Source organism: Papio anubis, chromosome 10 (genome assembly GCF_008728515.1).
Source record: "Papio anubis isolate 15944 chromosome 10, Panubis1.0, whole genome shotgun sequence".
NCBI classification, from domain to species: Eukaryota; Metazoa; Chordata; class Mammalia; order Primates; family Cercopithecidae; genus Papio; species Papio anubis.
In genome coordinates, this window is record NC_044985.1 from 56,196,404 (window position 1) to 56,215,952 (window position 19,549).

A 19,549-nucleotide genomic window follows, 5' to 3' on the forward strand; every position below is an offset into this window, starting at 1 on the left:
CAACCTCTTAATCAATACAAAATCATTGTTTTGGAATTCCCCGATAGGATTTATACCCCCACTTAACTGTGACTGCATGCTTTTCAGGATAATATCAGAGATAAACTGCGTCCCATTCCCATAACTGCTTCAGTGGAGATCCAAGAACCAAGCTCTCGTAGGCGAGTTAATTCACTTCCAGAAGTTCTTCCAATTCTGAATTCAGATGAACCCAAGACAGCTCATACTGATGTAAGTCTCTCTGACTCTCATTTTGCCAAAGTTTTTGCCATTTATGGTGCTAAATCAAATGTCTTTGAAGGGAATAGAACTAGTGATTTGCTTTAAAGGCCGTTCTTTTGTGTTAATATGTTTTTAATGTATGCAAAGTTAGAGAAGACTTGTTTCCCAAATTAGCAATAAACATATAAAACATGAAATATGATTTGGGGCCAGAATGTATTTTCCTTCTTCATTTTTGGCCATTATAACTTATCGAGACTATAAATGGTAGAGCTTACATTCTCACAGTTTCTCTGTTAGCTGTACATAGAAAGAAAAATACATTGTGTTTTACAATTGAGAACACTGAAATACAGAAAGCAAATATATTGCTAGTCAGAACATTAAAATCAAGGAATAGCAAAATTCAGCAAAGCAAAAAAGTATTATTAGCATACAGTAGTCATTTAGTGCCTAATATAGCCTAAGTCATCTTTGGAAGAAAAATGTATATTAGATGGTCTGCTGGATACTTCATATGAGGTGGGGTCTGTTTGCTAGGGGTTTCGGATGGTTAAGATGCACGGTTAGCCCGGGGAGCTATGACAGCTTGATTTGGCATTATGTTCTTGCTTTCAAAATCTAATTGATGATGGCCAGGTGTGGTGGCTCATGCCTGTAATCCCAGAACTTTGGGAGGCCAAGGCGGGCAGGTCACTTGAGGTCAGGAGTTTGAGACCAGCCTGGCCAACATGGTGAAACACCATCTCTACTAAAAACACAAAAGTTAGCGGGTATGATGGCGCATGCCTGTAGTCACAGCTACTCAGGAGGCTGAGGCAGGAGAATCACTTAAACCCGGGAGGTGGAGGTTGCAGTGAGCCGAGATGTCTCCAATGCACTCCAGCCTGGGCAAAAAGAGTGAGACTCCATCTCAAAAAAAAAAAAATGTAATTGATGATGAGCGTCTGTCCACTCTGGGGCTCCTGGTACTGGTGCCTTACTGAGGCAGCTTTGCAGAAGTGAGTCCTCACTGTCTCAGGCTCAGGAGCTGATGCTTACATCTGCACATTGTCAGCCATTTTTGTCACCAAATATAGTTCCTTATATTTCTGTATATCTTTATGTGCTTTTGTTATTATTATCATGTTAATATTTCTTGTGTACATTCCCAGCTCCATAGCTAGAGATGATTTTCCTATTTATCAGTATGATTATCAAGCACCCATTAGCATGGTACTAGCATGCCATTTGCTTACCTGACCTTAAGCTGTTTCCTCATCTCTACAATGGGAATCATAATAATAGTATCTTTCTAGAGGCCTGTCGTGAGGATTAAATGAGTTAAGATATGTAAATCGAGTATTATAATCGTTGGCATGATCATTATTATTGATACTTCTTACAATAGCCCTATAAAGTTAGAATGGTGGTATCTGCACGTTACCTATGATGAAACTTGGACTCTGAAAGGTTAAGTGACTTGCTAGCTAAGTAAGGGGTAGAGCTGAGTTTCAAACCCAAATCTTTGTGGCTGCTGAGTGACACTCTTCTATATCACACTGCCACCATGCCCTGGTCAAAGTGTTCTTCAAACACAATTTTACTAAAGGACAGAATGGGAATTCGATGTGTGACAGAGTACATTTAAAGCTTGAATTCTGCAATGGTGATTGTCACACAGGGAAATGAACTGTGTGGAATAGCCAGTCACCTACATCGATGCCTTCCTAAGTCCTGAATGGTGTAAATTGACAATAGTTTCGTTTTCCTACAGGTGCACTTCTTAAAAGAGGGATGTGGAGACGACAATGTATGTAACAGCAACCTTAAACTAGAATACAAATTTTGCACCCGAGAAGGAAGTCAAGACAAATTTTCTTATTTACCAATGTAAGAATCGCTCTGTAGCACTAGCAAAAATGATTCTGGCTTCACGATAGCTTTGTGTTAAGAAAGTTTACTGGAAACGTATTGAGGACTTTGCCTTTTTGTTCTTTTTGTTTTTTTTTTTTTCTTAATAGTCAAAAAGGTGTACCAGAACTAGTTCTAAAAGATCAGAAGGATATTGCTTTAGAAATAACAGTGACAAACAGCCCTTCCAACCCAAGGAATCCCACAAAAGATGGCGATGACGCCCATGAGGCTAAACTGATTGCAACGTTTCCAGACACTTTGACATATTCTGCATATAGAGAACTGAGGGCTTTCCCTGTAAGTATTGTTAGAGACCAGCTGAGAGGGAAAAAGCCAACACTGTGCGGCAAATGGGTGGATTGTGACCTAGTGCGTGTTTCTTTTACAGGAGAAACAGTTGAGTTGTGTTGCCAACCAGAATGGCTCGCAAGCTGACTGTGAGCTTGGAAATCCTTTTAAAAGAAATTCAAGTGTAGGTGATGCCTTCATGTACTATATTTTACTGTTTTAAATACCATTGCAGTGTCAGTACGCATGGCCTGTGTTAACAGCTATTTCTGTTTTTATAGGTTACTTTTTATTTGGTTTTAAGTACAACTGAAGTCACCTTTGACACCCCAGATCTGGATATTAATCTGAAGTTAGAAACGTAAGAGTTACATCAACCTCTCCATTCAGAATTATTTCATGAAAACATGGGCAGTCAATGAATTGGCCCTGATCTACCTCATAAAAGAAGTCTAATTGTAGTGAGAAAACTGACTGGTAAAATACAACCCTATTGTTTCCTTTTCATTTTCAGAACAAGCAATCAAGATAATTTGGCTCCAATTACAGCTAAAGCAAAAGTGGTTATTGAACTGCTTTTATCGGTCTCGGGGTAAGTGTTTGTGTTTAGCATAACAAATCAATGTTTGAAAGAACCATTTACAATCCTCACTAAAACTAGTGTTTTTTAATTTGACAGAGTTGCTAAACCTTCCCAGGTGTATTTTGGAGGTACAGTTGTTGGCGAGCAAGCTATGAAATCTGAAGATGAAGTGGGAAGTTTAATAGAGTATGAATTCAGGGTAAGTTGGAGCAGTTGGTCTTTTCATTATACCAAAAGCTGATCTGTACTAGGTATGGTCTTGAGTATGTCATTTTAATAAATCAGCAATACTAATAAGCATTATAAATAAATCATCAGTTAAAAATTAGTTTGACAGCTTTTAAAGAACATACTGGCTTTTGTGAAAATTTCATGCTCCGGGATGGAGAACAACTGTCACTGTTCAGAATCCAGTTCGGTTTAGAATGCGTTATGATTTATTCCTTCCTCCTTTATAAGGCCATCTTTCTTATTGCTTGTGTTTGAAAGAATATTAATGTTATGCCTGCCTTTCACAAGCCCAGTTTTGTGGTGAATGTAGATTTGGTGTATGCCTGTAGGAAAGGCAGTGACTGGCTCTGAACCATTTCAAAGTAGGCAATCAGTGACTGTTTGTCCTGTTGAATAAACATAAACATATGGTACGGAGTCTGCTCGTAACTCACACATGGGTTTAGGTCTGTGTGGCTGAAATCACATTCCTGAAGGCATAGTGACCATTGTGGTGAAAGCCTCAAATGGCAAGCATGGGCCCACCTCTGACTCCAGCAGAATGAAGAGGCTGAATTCTCCTCTGTGTGTCTCTTAGCATTATAGACACAGCTGGGGCAGGTGGTCGTGGTGGTTATGATCTCTATGCAGGTGCAGTTGGAAAAGAAGTCTTTGGATTCTGGAACAGTCTCCACACTAAGAGGGCTCTTACCGCCTGTGTTTGGCTTCTGCCGCAGGACGTCGCTCTGTTCCCAGCTTGGACTCTCAGATTTGTGGCTGTCCTGATGGTTTTGCAGAATCTCCTCTGGGACAGAGGCAGCTTCATTTTTGCAGTGGATGGGGTTTTCCAGAAGCAGGTTGTTGGTACACTGCCTTGGCCCAGGCCTTGTCATTGGCCAAGCCGGGTGGTTACAGGGCAGTTCACAAATCCACACATGATTTTCCCTGGGCATATGTTGAGAACATGGTATATCTGCTGATTCTGTTGCATACAGCAGTTGTTCCTAGAATGAGTTAGCTATCGTTTGTCCTTTGACCTTTTTGTTTTTATTTATAAAAATCTTTAGGTACAAGTCTTTATTTTGAATGCCCTATCTATAGTCCAGTTTTGGAGCCTGTGCTTTAAGGATTATGCTAGATATTTTAGCTTCTTTCCCTTGGTAATAGAAGCTGCTACTTAAATTTACATTGAGAAGATTAGACTGAGATAATATGTATTATTTTCTAACAGGTAATTAACTTAGGTAAACCTCTTAAAAACCTCGGCACAGCAACCTTGAACATTCAGTGGCCAAAAGAAATTAGCAATGGCAAATGGTTGCTTTATTTGGTGAAAGTAGAATCCAAAGGATTGGAAAAGATAACTTGTGAGCCACAAAAGGAGATAAACTTCCTGAACCTCAAGGTATGTTGGTAGATTTATCTAATGTCTCCATAAATGCAAATTAGAGAAACTCACTTTTTGGGGGAAAATCATTACTGTCCTTAGGAAACTGGCATTCTGGCAGGTGGGTTTTTTCTTTGGTTGTCACAATTTCTCTTTCTAGTTGAGTAACTGAGGCAGGCTGAGGCATTTTTGCTGGTTAGTGACCATTATAGTACATAAGGCAGAGTCATTCAGTGTTTGGTGAGGCAAATGGCATTTTCTGACGTCTCGTCATGACGCAGTATGTTACATAATAAGGAGAACTGGGGGATGCTCCTGGGTAATAGTAGCTGCTATTACCTAGGGGCCAGCCAGTGTTCACTCCAAGTAGAACCAGACTCATTGGAAGAGATAATGGCATCTTAGCAAGTAACCTTGAAAGCTTTTTATGCTTAGTTTTAAAATAGTAAGTATTTACTGTGTACTTATTGTGTCTCAGGAACTATGCTAAGCATTTCGTTTGCATTTTCTCATTTCATTCTCTGGATGGGCCTATGAGGGAGTGTCATTATCCCCACCATTTTATAGATGAGGACATTAAGATTCAGAGACCAAGGAACTCTCTCAGCCACTCAGGTGTTAAGAGACAGATTCCACATGCAAACCCTGCTCTGCCTGATGTCAAAGCCTGTACTCTTAACCCCTCTCTATACTGCTCCATGCTTAGATAACTGGCCTGTCATTTCTGTTCCAGTTCGATGAAGGTTTGTGTGTTTATTTCTTTTATTTTAAATTCTAAGGTGACTGGGTATGATCAGTGATCAGAGTTGATGGCTTAGCATGATCTTCTACTCATTAATGTTAAAAATCAAGATAATCCATTATTACTAATCTTTGTGCCGGGCGCAGTGGCTCAAGCCTGTAATCCCAGCACTTTGGGAGGCCGAGATGGGTGGATCACGAGGTCAGGAGATCAAGACCATCCTGGCTAACACGGTGAAACCCCGTCTCTACTGAAAAATACAAAAAACTAGCCGGGCGAGGTGGTGGGCTCCTGTAGTCCCAGCTACTTGAGAGGCTGAGGCAGGAGAATGGCGGGAACCCGGGAGGCGGAGCTTGCAGTGAGCTGAGATCTGGCCACTGCACTCCAGCCTGGGCGGCAGAGCGAGACTCCGTCTCAAAAAAAAAAAAAACAAAAAACTAATCTTTGCTATAAGGAAAATGCAATTTTAAAAGTTCTTGTATGGCTTAGTTTTCATTGCTCTGCTCTGAATGAGCTATATAATGGGTGTTTTTCCTTCTTTCTCTGTTCTTGAGTGTCACTTATTCCTTCAAGATGTGCTGACCACCATGTTTTAGAAACAGAGCTGGAGGCTAGCAATACAGGAATATTTGATCTCTGATCTCAGTATGCCCACAGTTTGGTGGGGATACAGAGAAACAAAGAAAGCATATTTCTTTTTCTCTGAGTTTTTAGGTCAGAGTGGGAATGCATTACTTAGTCCTATGAGTAAATCAATAAACTTGAATTTAGAGTGATAATACTTGCCGGTTTTACACTTATTTCTGTGCCTTTGGCAGGAGAGAGGCAAATATTGTTGAGTGTGTGAATCTGGTACTGTTCAGGAGGGTATGCTCAAGAGGCTTGTATGGTAGCGACAAAGAATTATGTACATTGGAACTACTTTGGATATAATTTTTTTTAGGAGTCTCACAACTCAAGAAAGAAACGGGAAATTACTGAAAAACAGATAGATGATAGCAGAAAATTTTCTTTATTTGCTGAAAGAAAATACCAGACTCTTGTAAGTATTTTTCAAGAGCTGTGAATATTTGAGAGGATGAGGGGAAGGACTTCTTCAGAACAATGTCTTTTGATGACCATTCTTCCTTTTCTCTCTAGAACTGTAGCGTGAATGTGAACTGTGTGAACATCAGATGCCCGCTGCGAGGGCTGGACAGCAAGGCGTCTCTTATTTTGCGCTCGAGGTTATGGAACAGCACATTTCTAGAGGTATGACCTTGGCGTGAGGATGTCCCATGGAATTAATTTGCCTCTGCCTAGGACACTTCTCACTTCCCTAATGCATTCACTAACCGTCTCCAAACAGGAATATTCCAAACTGAACTACTTGGACATTCTCGTGCGAGCCTTCATTGATGTGACTGCTGCTGCCGAAAATATCAAGCTGCCAAATGCAGGCACTCAGGTGAGAGGTTCCCCAGCTTCATTCAGGTTCAGAACAGGTCTCTCTTCCTGATACCCCACACTCATGTCCTGAAGTGCTTTGGTGCTCATTTCCCTCGTAGCCCCATTATGGAGAAAATAGTGTCTTGAGGTACTGGCACTACAAGCTGTATTTTAATAGAATCATTGAAAAAAAGAAGTAAATCCTAGGGTCATCCAGTTCAGCAGTGCCCATGGTAGGTTTGAGAACTATTGGCTTAATTGAAAGAAGGGTATACCTCACAGCCCTCTAGAAACCTATATCTTCTACCATCTCCAATGCTGCAGCCATTGGTGTAATGCCCCAGTGATGGCCCATGCCATGGCCAGCTGTAATTATTAGAAAAGATCTCTTCATAGCTGAATCTTAAGCTGAACCTTGTGAAGTAAGTCCCTGGTTATGCCCCTCAAACAAGTCTAAAATAAGTTCTGTCTCTTGACCATGGAGCAGCCTCTCAAATAATTGAAGGAAATGATCGTGCCTCCTTGGATGTTTCTTATTCTTCTCAGAGCTTACACACCCAGCTCTTGAGTTGTGCGTCACATTGGGCACAGCCCAACCAGCTCCTGGCCTCTCCCTTCCTGGGCAGTGTGACTCCCACGTGGACAGAGCAGCTAAGGTGGGGTCTGCTTGTCCCACTTACCCTGGGGCCTTTACCTCTCAGCATCTCGGCACCACACTTCTGTCAGACCTACCTAGAATTTGGTTTTTCAAACCATTGCTGAGCAGCATGTTTGAATTTCCAGCAGCTGCTATTTTTGTGTTAGTGTTCTACCGAAACTTCCAGGTGTTTTCATCAGAATTTGTTGTCAAGCTGTGTTTCCAGTATCCTGTCCTTGAGCTATTTGTAAAAATCTAAATGTATGCCTTTAAGTGTATCCTTACATTTTATGTGATTTGCTTTCGGTCCGTTGTTTCAGTTTGCAAAGTAACTTTGCATCTTGCTTCATCATTTGCTTTCTCAACTTTCTATCCCTGAAAGTTTTAAAAACTGAGAAGCATATTCTCTCTCTTCATCCAGGTAATGACAAATATGTTGAACAGGACTAGTTGTAGAACCTTGTAGTGAACCAATAGTGAGGGGTTCCCTGTGGGAGTCTAGAACCCACAGGGACTTGTATAAAGATCTCGAGGCAGAATGACTGCATGTCATGGTGGGAATCGTGAATGGGAATATTTTGCAAAAGAGACTAGAGAAAGAAATACTGTGAATTACTGCTCTTAATCTGCCAGTCTACTTACGGAAATGTTCTGGCTTCAGTCATTTAACTAGCTGAAAATTCAGGGAGCCTCCCTAATCATTCTGTTTTCTGAAATACAGTGGTCCTTATAATTTATTATCCAAACAATACATTTTTGTTATTTATTTTTTTGAGATGGAGTCTTGCTCTCTGTTACCCAGGCTGGAGTGCAGTGGCACAAACACGGCTCACTGCAGACTTGAATGCCTGGGTTCAAGCAATCTTCCTGTCTCACCTCCTGAGTAGCTGGGACCACAGGCATGCCACCACAGTTTTTTATATAGCCAGAGTCTCACCATGTTGCCCGGGCTGGTCTTTAACTCCTGGGCTCAAGCAATCCGACTGCCTCAGCCTCCCAAAATGCTAGGATCATAGGTGTGAGCCACTGCACCCAGCCTCAGGATACATGTGCCTGAGAAAAATGCTGTACTGGGAAAGCTGCTGGGATAAATGGTATCAACCAGCACTGCCCCGGTCTCTCCAGGACATATCAACAGGCATCATAAGGGACTTTCAGATAAACCACACCTTCCCTAAGGATCTTTTCTCTGCATCTATAAAGGCAGCAGGTATAGCTTTCTATAACTGTAAATCAGCAACTCTGAAAACCACTGAGATTTCAGAGCTAGACAGAGAACACTTCAGAGGGAAGGGACGGGACTAACATTAATGAAGCCTTAATAAAATGTCTACAACTTACTAGATACTTTATACTCTATCATTTAAACTTCAGAAGAATGCCAAGGGTAGACATTGTACTCATTTTACAAATAAGGAAGCAGACTCAGAGAGGGGATATAATTTGAGACCCTTGATTGAAACCCATAATTGTCTGACTTCAGGGCTTCTGTTCTTTGACTTTGTGACACTTGGTCCCCAAATCTCAAATTTAGATAAGAAAACTGAATCCAAGGAAAGATATCTCCCCCTCAGGGTCACTCTACCAGCAAGTAGAGCTGAGACCAGACCTTGGGTCTGATGTCTCCTCTTCAAGTGCTCTCTTCTGGAAGATGATGGCACTGGGGGCCCCGGTATCCAGTCTAATGACTGGGTCACAAATGAAAATGAGGTTATCTTGGGCATTTTATGTTCTTAGAGCTTGGAGAACTCATGCCTCCCAATGGGAATTGATGTCTTCACAAATTGGTAGATTTGTGAATGGGTTACTGGTCTCATATCTAGAACCCATGTCTTTTGAAAATTGAGACATTTTCTTAACTTCTAGTCTTCTGATACCTTTTCTGTTTTCTGAAATACAATAGCTCAGATGTCATATCTGCACATTTCTTTAGTAGTTTAAGCTGTAGTTTTTCTGGGCTTGAAGATCTGAGCTTAATTTGGCTTAAGAAAGCAAAAAAAAAAAAAAAAAACTGTTTCTTTAAAACCCAACCAATTTCAAGAGTTTTGTGTTTACCTTTTAATAAAACACAGTTAAACTTTGGGAGCCCAAGGCAGGCGGATTGCTTGGGCCCAGGAGTTGGAGACCAGCCTGAGTAACATAGCAAAACCCCATCTCTACAAAAAAAATTACAAAAATTAGCCAGGTGGGGTGGCACATGCCTGTATTCCCAGCTACTTGGAAGGTTGAGGTAAGAGGATCACCTCAGCTCAGGAAGTCGAGGCTGCAGTGAGCCAAGATTGCGCCACTACACTCCAGCCAGGACAACAGAGTGAGACCCTGTCTCAACACAAACAATAAAAAACACTTTTAAATTAGGATACTATTATAATGAAGTCAGGGAGAGCAGAAGTCACATAATTGAGCCAGGTAAGCCATGCTATATTTTAGCATCAATTAAATTAAATCCATCTTGTTAATAAACACCTATGAAAGGCACATGTATGCCTTCCCTGTGCTAAATGCTAGAGACGCCAAGTTGGGTAAGATACAGTGTCAATTGTTAAGAATGTCATGCTTAGGAGACATAACCAGGAAAACATTGTCAAATTAGCCAAGGAAGTTGAGGTGGATTGTTTATTGGTTGTATTTATATGTCCCCATTTATCCCTAAAGAAGCAAGTAGAGAGTATCTAAGCTGTCAAATATATTTTTTAAATGACCATAAAAAGTGTGTAATTCTTCAGGGGAATAAGATTTTCCCTTTTGGCTCTAAATTCAGAGAACTTAAGATATGGATCCTTTTATAAGATGGCTTCTTATATGAGAAACACCAAGAGTGAATGATGTCCTTAATAGATAGTTTTGTAAAAGATACAAAACTATCTTTTGTTTTCATTGGGTGACTTCCTGTACTGAAGTTCAGTGAGAATACATTACAGAGTAATTTAGAGAAGGTATTTTGGCAGTTGACAAGCTAATGTGGTCTAAGCCTGCCCACTGGTAATCAAATTTAATGCATCAACAGAGCTTATATCTCTCTTCCCCTTATGGGCACATGGTGGATGAGCTTCACAGGTGTGTGTCATCCCCATGGAAATAACTACATTGTAATGAAACCAAAGGTAAGAAATTCTTTTTGGAGTTGTAAAGTTCTACAGTAGTTTCTACTCACCTATTCATCAGTAACAGTTGGTGTGACAAGACAGAACAGGGCTTGGAGCTCTAGGAATCACAGCCTGCCCTGTCTCCCATCTTTGGTCACCTGGCTCTATGGCCAGCTGCCCCTTGTTCTCAATCCCAGCTGGAGAATGACTGTCATACCAAAAACAAAAACAAAAAACAAAAAAACCTTCAGTTGACAGTTTAAGCAAACAACCAATAAAATCTTCCTGAATGGCCTCTCACCCTCCAGAACCACAGAGCACATCTGCCCTTTAAATATGTACCCAACCCAGTCCCTGACTTTGGTCCTCAGTCTTTGATGCCCAGTGAGTTGTTTAACAACATGTGGAAGTTCTGCTGTGAATGGTGCCAGGCCTGGGGCTTAGAGCTTCAGCTGGATTCCCATCCACCCTGCCACTTCAGGCTGCAAAATCAAAAAGTACTTTGCTCATTTGTTACAATGTTGGATCCCAACCATTTGTGGGGGTGGCTTTCCCCTATGTCAGCTGTTTTAAAGACACTTGTGCACAGTGTCATTATAATAAAGCTGATTGCCCTTGCTGAAGACCAGTTTCCACTCTCCACTTCCAGATTTCCTGGAACTTATTCTTACAAATGAGGATGGCCCTTTCACATGACCACCTTGCCCTAAGGACACACTGTATGCCTTCCTTGTGTTAGATAATAGGGCAACAAAGTTAAACAAGATACAGTTTAGGCTAATTGAAATCATCTATTTGGTTTATTTCATTGTAGTCAGCTTACCAACCACATAACTATTCTATTGCTTCACTGGTCTGTTGCTGTTTCTTCTTCCCTTCTTTGTGGATGTCCCTGTGCTGAACCCAGTAACCCCTTCTCTGTCAGGCGAGGGAAGCAGAGGGGAAGTGAGCCACGAGGCCACCTTGGGGCTCAGAGCTTGTAGAAAACCTCACTTAGAGCATAACAGGAAACATGGTGGCTGATAAAGGTGTGTTATGCCTGCCTGTTACCGTCAGTATAATTGGCTAGATCTCAAGATGTGGTTGCTGTCTATTGAATGTTTGAAGAAAAGCAGTTTTACTGCTTTTAAGTATTTTCTGTAAGTCAGGTGAGGTTGAGAAACTGTTTCCTAGAAGTGGAAATGGAAGTACTTTGATGAGAGATTTTTTAAAGGAGAACACCACTGCATAGAAGTATCAAAGCACAGTGTAGACATAGCAGCATCCAGGGTTCAATACGGACATAGAATATTTGACTGAAAATGCTCCTCAGAAGTTAAAATGCTCCCCCTGAGTTTTGTTTCCCTTTATTTTACATTCTGTTGATTCAGAAATACCAGAAATTTCAAACCAGTAGATCTCTAATCAGTGTCGTTTACAAAATCATGTTCACAGTAATCACCAGGTCTTTAGCATGCTTGGAAAAATAGTTCCTGGTATCACAAAAGTTCATTTGCATTCTACACCCATGTAACTGAGTTGTTGGAATTGCCAGAAGCAGCTTTTTAGGTTTCTGAGTAAACACTATTTCTATTTAATTGGTATTTGCAAACTATCCTATGTTTAGAGTTTAAGCTTCTCAGCAGCAGCAGCAACTTAAGCGCTAAGCTGCCTCTGAGTGGGTCCAGGGTCTAGTTTGTTCATATACCTTTTTATAGAAGATGGCACCAAGCCATTTCAGGAAATGTTACTGTTTATGAAGGTGTTTAGTGTGATATCCTAAGAAAAAGGTAAAATGGTGTCCATCAGTCATGCAGCCCCATCCCTACTCTTGTATTTCACAACATCTTTAAAGTTTGAATGAGGAAATGTTGGCTACTTGTGCCTAAACTGGCCCTTTTCTTTCCATTGCTGAAAATTAATTAAAAGAAAGTATAGGCCAGGTGAGGTGGCTTATACTTATGATCCCCGCACTTTGGGAGGTCAAAGCAGGAATCACTTGAAGCCAGCACTTTGTGACCAACCTGAGCAAAACAGCGAGACCTTGTCTCAACAAAACATTAAAAAAAAAATTAGCTGTGCATGGTGGCATGCGCCTGTAGTCCCAGCTACTTGGGAGGCTAAGGTGGGAGGATCACTTGAGCCTGGGAGGTTGAGGCTGCAGTGACCTATGGTCACACCACTTGCACTCCAACCTAGGCAACAGAGTGAGAGTGAGACCCTGTCTCAAAAAAAAAAAAAAAAAAAACAACACAGGTATTATTCTTCTCAAGAAGATACTAGGTTAGATAGATGGAACAGATTGGCTGTTAGATCTGTTTAATTGGGTATCTGTTTGAGAGGAATTTCTTTAGATAGATACACAGACTGGCTGTGTATTGATAATTGCTGCAACAGGATGATGAATACATAAGGGTTCATTATACAGTTGTTTTGATAACAAAATAATGTTTTTTAAAGATAAATTAACAAAAAGTAACCACTTTGTCAGAATACAACCCAGCATTTTCAAGATTCTGGGGAAAGATCTTCAAGCAATGTCTCTTGAAGCAATATTTTGTTAAGAGAAAGGATCTTGCATCAGAAAGTCATCTCATCCATTCACAGGCTGCATTGTCCAAAATATAATTCAAAAGCAGAATTAGAACCATAAACTCCTGGTGTGAACTCTTGCCGCTGTGTGTAGTAATGCTGCTTTCTTTTCTGCCCTATAGGTTCGTGTGACTGTGTTTCCCTCAAAGACTGTAGCTCAGTATTCAGGAGTACCTTGGTGGATCATCCTAGTGGCTATTCTTGCTGGGATTTTGATGCTTGCTTTATTAGTGTTTATACTATGGAAGGTAAGTCATATCTGGCATTTGAATTTCATAACAAACTTTTATTTCATGTTTGAACAAATGGGAATCAGCACTGGTAGTATGTTTTCTTTTTCATTGCTTCCTTTTTTCTTTTTTTTTTTTTTTTTTTTTTTTTTGAGACGGAGTCTCGCTCTGCCGCCCAGGCTGGAGTGCAGTGGACGGATCTCAGCTCACTGCAAGCTCCGCCTCCCGGGTTCACGCCATTCTCCTGCCTCAGCCTCCCGAGTAGCTGGGACTACAGGCGCCCGCCATCTCGCCCGGCTAGTTTTTTGTATTTTTTAGTAGAGACGGGGTTTCACCGTGTTCGCCAGGATGGTCTTGATCTCCTGACCTCGTGATCCACCTGTCTCGGCCTCCCAAAGTGCTGGGATTACAGGCTTGAGCCACCGCGCCTGGCCGCTTCCTTTTTTCTAACATTATGAAACTTTTGACATAGCAAATTTGAGGAAAATTTTTCCATGAACACCTGTATATTTACCCATTATTTTGTATTTAAAGTTATTATTTGTACATAATGTTTCTTAAATGAATGTTGGTGTCTCTCACACATAATTTAGCATGTTTAGCAAATAACAAATTTAGATTTTATTACTTCAGCATTTTCTTCACCTAAGATTGAAGCCTGGATCTAAGCCAAATTGTTAGGGTGTCATAATAATCTGAATCTGTATCCCTGCTAATTTCAGTTTCTGTGAAGAATGTTCATAGCAGCCATTGGAGTTGGTTATGCTTACAGCTAGATTTGGAGTAGAAAAGTATGACATGAATGAATAACTCTATCTCAAGGGGGGTCATTATAGCATGTATCAAACATAAGGAAGGTCTAGGTTTGATATGATTTTCCTCATTAGAATTTGGCCCTTTGACTGTAAATAAAATGTAATATCTTCCCGATTCTACCAGTGAAGAATCTACATTATGAAAAACTGCATATGAGATGGATACAAACTCTTAATGCCCAAAGATTACAACTTAAAAATTTTAGATTATTCCCAGTGAGTGATAGAGGCTTACAGTCCCTTATCTGCAATTCCAAAAAGCTCTGAAACCTTGAGGTGTATAATGACTTTTATTTGGCAATAAAACCTGACATGATGTAAAGAGAGGCTACTTCGAAGTCTTTATCCTTTATGATTAATTTCACTGCAGGAATATTAACATTTTGATTATAGCAGCATTAGGTATGCAGTGCATTACTCTTTTTAAAGGACAAAAATTTTGGATTCTCAAACATGTCTGGTCTGGAGGGTTCTGTATGAACCAGCAACCCCCTAGGATCAAACTATCCTTTTCTTTTCGCTGGATCCAAAAATATAATACATAAGGGTTCAAAATAGTCTTGCAAATATTGAGCATCTGTGTTTGCTTTTTTTTTCCGACTGACTTTTGCCAATTTGAGATAATTTTCTGATGTCTTCTAGACATGGGATTGAAGCTTGGTATCTGCTCATGACAAAACTCCTCCTGGTAGGGAGTTTCAGCCAGTTTTGCCTCTAATGTTTACCTCGGGCAGTAGGTTCCTCTGGCAAACATAGCTAGTCAATATAAAAATTTTTTTCAAGGAGATGCCTTGAAGAAAAAAAAAAATTTTTTTTGAGGCAGGGTCTCACTCTGTCACCCAGGCTGGATTGCAGTGGCATGATCATGGCTCACTGCAGCCTTGACCTCCTGGGCTCAAGCATTCCTCCCACCTCGGCCTCCTGAGTAGCTGGGACTACATGCCACCACATCTAGCAAGTTTTAAAATTTTTTTTGTAAAGATAAGGCCTTGCTGTGTTGCCCAGGCTGGTCTTCAACTCCTGGGCTCAAGCAATCCTCCTGCCTTGGCCTTCCAAATTGTTGTAATTACAGATGTGAGCCATTGCACCTGGCCTTGAAAATTATTTTGATATTAAAAGCTGAAGTTGGGGTTTGATATTTGAGGATGATATTGTGTTTTCTGGAAGAGGTCATAGGATGGTCTTTTTCAGAGCATTGGCAGCCTTTAATGAGGGTGAGACAGCAGTGGATTTAAAGTTAAGAAACCTAAGCTGTATATGATCTTGGTCAAATCATTCCATCTCCCTGGGGCCTCTGTTTTGCCTCGTCTGTTAAATAAATTGATTAGATTAGATGATTTCATTATTTTGGGAGTTTTTATTTTGTTTTTGTTTTTTGAAGCTCTGAAGTATCCAGGCTGTCAAGGGGACTCTAAAATACAGACAACTTATACAACCCCACATGAGAAGCATTTTTATTACTTTATACTTCTATTCAACTGAATTATTTAGTATGTTAAAGTCATAGGATTTTAGGGTCAGAACTACAGTTCAATGGCCCTTAAATTGGATTTTGTATATCCATGTAGAGGGCAAAGCTAAACTTAGACAGATGGAGATCCCTACTTCAACCACAGTAGTTCAGATTGTATCCATTTTAAATATCAGGATTCTGTACAGGATTTTGTTTGCAGAAAAAAAAAATAAAGGTCCCTTGGGCTGGTCTAATCACCTTCATTTTGCTAACAAAGATGCTCATGACCAAGGATATTAAGAATGTTGCCAACTGGGCACAGTGGCTCACGCCTGTAATCCCAGCACTTTGAGAGGCCATGGCGGGCGGATCACGAGGTCAGGAGATTGAGACCATCCTGGCTAACACGGTGATACCCCATCTTTACTAAATATACAAAAAATTAGCCGGGCGTGGTGGCGGGTGCCTGTAGTCCCAGCTACTGAGGAGGTTGAGGCAGGAGCATGATGTGAACCCAACCCAGGAGGCGGTGCTTGCAGTGAGCTGAGATCATGTCGTTGCTCTCCAGCCTGGGCAACAGAGCGAGACTCCGTTTCCAAAAAAAAGAATGTTGCCAATGGAGGCAGGACCAGGCCTCTTGGTTCCTGGTTCATTCTTCCCACCCTGTTTACTAGCACATATTATTGAAAGCTGCCCAACAAAACTCTGTACTGATGGAAATGTTCTGGAGTTGCAGCATCCAGTATGGTAGCCGTTAGTCATGTGTGGCTGTTAAGCACGTGGAATATGGCTGGTTCAATTGAGGCATAGAGTTTTAAATGTAATTTAAATTAATTTCAATCTGAATAGCCTCATGGAGCCAGCAGCTCCCATATATTGTACAAAGTGAATCTAGGCTTTTACCTTCATGAGTTGCTGGACTAAGGAAGCAGTTTTTCAGGAGATTTTATTTGACCAGGTTAAATTTTATAAAAGACAGTTCCATGGCCTTATGAACTAGATAAAATAGGAAAAGTTCTCTATCACTGAATGAAGGAAATTATAGTAGAAAGTGGAATTATACTTTTATACTCATTTAGAGTGACTTAACTTGAGGAGCATGGGGTCCCTACCATTTAAGGGTTATACGGTGCTCAGAGTTTGGGAAAATGACAGCAATCATTCTTTCATGATGGTGTATTCGAATTTGTATTGTGATTCACCCCACAGATCCAAAGGCCTCAAGTAAATGGCATTTGTTCCATAAAATTTACTGTAAAAGGCAGAAAAATAACCACAGTATATCTATATTTTATTTGGATTTGTGCTAACTTTTACTTAGAGAATTTATTTTCTAACCTTTGTCTCAAACTGCCAAAGTCAGTCTTTTACCTCTTTTGGAGTTCATATTCTCCTGCAGGAAGAAACTACCCAAAGCTACAATCAGCAGTGTATACATGTTTTCCCTATTAGAATGATTTTTGTCCTCAGGATTTCTGTCACAAAGGGAAAAAAAATCAATGAGCTGGCTAGTGTCATCCATATAAATATTTGACCAGAGATGTATGGTGAAGGGTGTATTGAATGTGACAATGAAACAATGCAGTGGCTGTTCACTGTTGGTTGACTGAAAGTGGTCTGTTTATAAACAAGCCACAAGTAGCAGATTAAAATCTGAGATGTTCTGTTATTTAGTTCTTAAAACTGTAAAATTGACTAAATACCTTGCTTCCTTGTAGTGTGGTTTCTTCAAGAGAAATAAGAAAGATCATTATGATGCCACATATCACAAGGCTGAGATCCATGCTCAGCCATCTGATAAAGAGAGGCTTACTTCTGATGCATAGTATTGATCTACTTCTGTAATTGGTAATTGATCAATGTTTTTTAATTGCTAGCTGTGGGACCCGCTATGGTTGTGGTAGCTAACTTTAAGAACAACAGCTTGCTGTGTGTGTCCCATTAACAGATGTTTCCAAATGTTCACACTGGCTTGCCTTGCTTGGATTTGTTTTATTTCACTTGAAAGCTCCTTTTTTTTTTTAAATGCACAAAGAATTTTTCGTTGCAGGTGAGTTATTTTATGTTGTTGTTAAACATTACCCACAGCAATGAAGAAAATTGCAATCTTTGTACACACACACACACGAGGCTTTTAGCCCTCCATAGTAGCCCAGTTTGCCACGTGTTATTAATTCGGTATGTAGCATCCTACTAGGGAATTCAAAGATGCATAAGAAATTGCTCCAGATTTCTTGTTCATTTTGGAATTTCCCACAGATAGAAGCTGTGTCGACTGCCTAATTAACCTGTTGCATGTTGGAAATGTGTTTCTCTTGGTTGAGGCTTCCTCACTGTCATCCTTTCGTTTTCTTTGCTATAAAGTGATGGGGAAGGCTTGGAATGCTTTTTACTGTTGCTCAGGAATCGTTTTCTGCTGGCTAAGCATGCAGCTTCCATTTCCTGCGTATCTCCTACAGGTCAAAGACCATTACAACAAACTATGGTTATCAGCATGACGGGCTTTATGGCCAACTTCAGAAGATGATCCTCTACCAAAGTTACCTTCTATCTACCAAATTCTAGTACAAAAAAATGCCCTGAAAAGTTTTTATTGTAATATGTTGTGATGGAGTTTGACCGTATTTCATGTATCCAGACATTTTATTCAACCTTGGGTCTCATTGATTTTAAATTCAAGTTTCTCTTATTTGTAAATCTATGGAAATAGGAATTGCTGGTGATTCCTTTCACCATTTATGTGGGCATAAATCTGAGATGTTCTGTTGTTTAATTCTTATACACAAGACTGTAAAATTCTTATGTATAAAATTTCACACAAAATTTTATAGGACAGAATTACTCCTGTAATCCTTTCCATGGCACTATCACAGTGAATCACAACATTGCCATTTCAGCTTAACAGATCACCTTTAATTTCCCTCTTTGTTTGAATGGGGTAGGCAGCGGTCATATTTTGTAACAGATAGGTACTTTGGCTTTTTTTTTTTTTTTGCACAGAATAATAAATCCATGTAGAAATGACCTTTGGTCCATTTTGCCTGTTGATTTCGTGATAACTATGCATATAATTTTATCTTGCTCCATGGCATTTTTATAACATCATTCAGCGTAAATGTCCTGTTACTGTGGATGTCACATAATAAACACATTAATCAACCATTCTATTAATAACTATTCCTCATTCTTCAAAACTGCATTTTAGTCAAACACACCTTTTTTGAAAGTAAATATATTTCATTAAATGTTTTCATTTCATGAAAAGTAATATATTTCATTAAAAATTTAATCTCAATTTTTTTCAGATATATTCAGTAAAAATATACTTTGGATCAGATTGAATATTAAATGATATATATACACACATATATACATTAACAATTTAAAGAAGAAAAATTAGGGAGTGCTCTGAAATTCAGTGTAGTGATACACTTCTCAAGTCCTATGCAGCATATAATTTTTATTGTAGGAAACAGTCACTATGTGATTTATTAATGAAATAGCTTAATTAGAAGCACAATAGCAAATCCAGGCAACATAAATTACATCCTAGCTAATGAGAGGAGTGATACGTGTACTAGAGCCTCAGAGGAGAGAAAAAGATTATTAAATTGACCTGCTGGAACTCTGGCATATTCAAATAATAATTAGTAAAATACTTGTGACATGATTTGCATTTTATTAGTGGGAGAGGGGCATGAAATAATATTTGGTTTATGCCTTTTAAAAATTATTCTTAAAATGATATTCTAATCTGATAATTAGATCTTTTACATATAGTGATTATTTTAAAATATGGAAGCACTGTTTTCATAGTCTTAAATTGTTAGTAAAGAGGTAGCCTACATTTTGTTATGTAAAGAGAAGATGAAAATGGACTTTTCTTCCCGTTTTACAGTTGTTCTCTTCCGTTGATCCCCACTGGCTGTTCTTTCATTTCAACCTCTTAGTTCTTTCTTAAAAGAAAACCATGTCTTTTTCCCCGTAGTCCAGAGGTAGAC

At 39.7% G+C, this 19,549-nt stretch overlaps 1 protein-coding gene and 1 long non-coding RNA gene across 4 annotated transcripts in view; one reads left to right on the plus strand and one right to left on the minus strand.

Moving 5' to 3' along the window:
* The window catches only part of ITGA6 (integrin subunit alpha 6), a 78,256-nt gene that overhangs the window by 58,220 nt on the left and 487 nt on the right, over window positions 1-19,549 (plus strand). The window contains exons 13-25 of one of the 2 annotated variants that reach the window (XM_031651361.1): window positions 88-231; window positions 1,979-2,094; window positions 2,226-2,415; window positions 2,507-2,590; window positions 2,688-2,767; window positions 2,921-2,998; window positions 3,086-3,188; window positions 4,431-4,604; window positions 6,272-6,370; window positions 6,469-6,579; window positions 6,677-6,775; window positions 13,173-13,298; window positions 17,267-17,396. In XM_031651361.1, coding sequence (XP_031507221.1) covers window positions 88-231; window positions 1,979-2,094; window positions 2,226-2,415; window positions 2,507-2,590; window positions 2,688-2,767; window positions 2,921-2,998; window positions 3,086-3,188; window positions 4,431-4,604; window positions 6,272-6,370; window positions 6,469-6,579; window positions 6,677-6,775; window positions 13,173-13,298; window positions 17,267-17,374 — 1,512 coding nt within the window. In that variant the 3' untranslated portion in view covers window positions 17,375-17,396. The remainder of the gene's footprint in view (window positions 1-87; window positions 232-1,978; window positions 2,095-2,225; window positions 2,416-2,506; window positions 2,591-2,687; window positions 2,768-2,920; window positions 2,999-3,085; window positions 3,189-4,430; window positions 4,605-6,271; window positions 6,371-6,468; window positions 6,580-6,676; window positions 6,776-13,172; window positions 13,299-17,266; window positions 17,397-19,549) is intronic. The other variant, XM_031651360.1, reaches the window with a different exon arrangement.
* Window positions 227-19,548, minus strand: LOC110740892. 2 transcript variants are annotated; one of them, XR_004176565.1, is made up of 3 exons: window positions 19,395-19,548; window positions 10,548-10,687; window positions 227-522 (listed from the first exon to the last, which is right to left on the minus strand). It is a non-coding gene; the product is annotated as an uncharacterized LOC110740892 (long non-coding RNA). The 2 variants fall into 2 exon arrangements; XR_002516150.2 differs by lacking the exon at window positions 227-522 and adding an exon at window positions 6,321-6,920.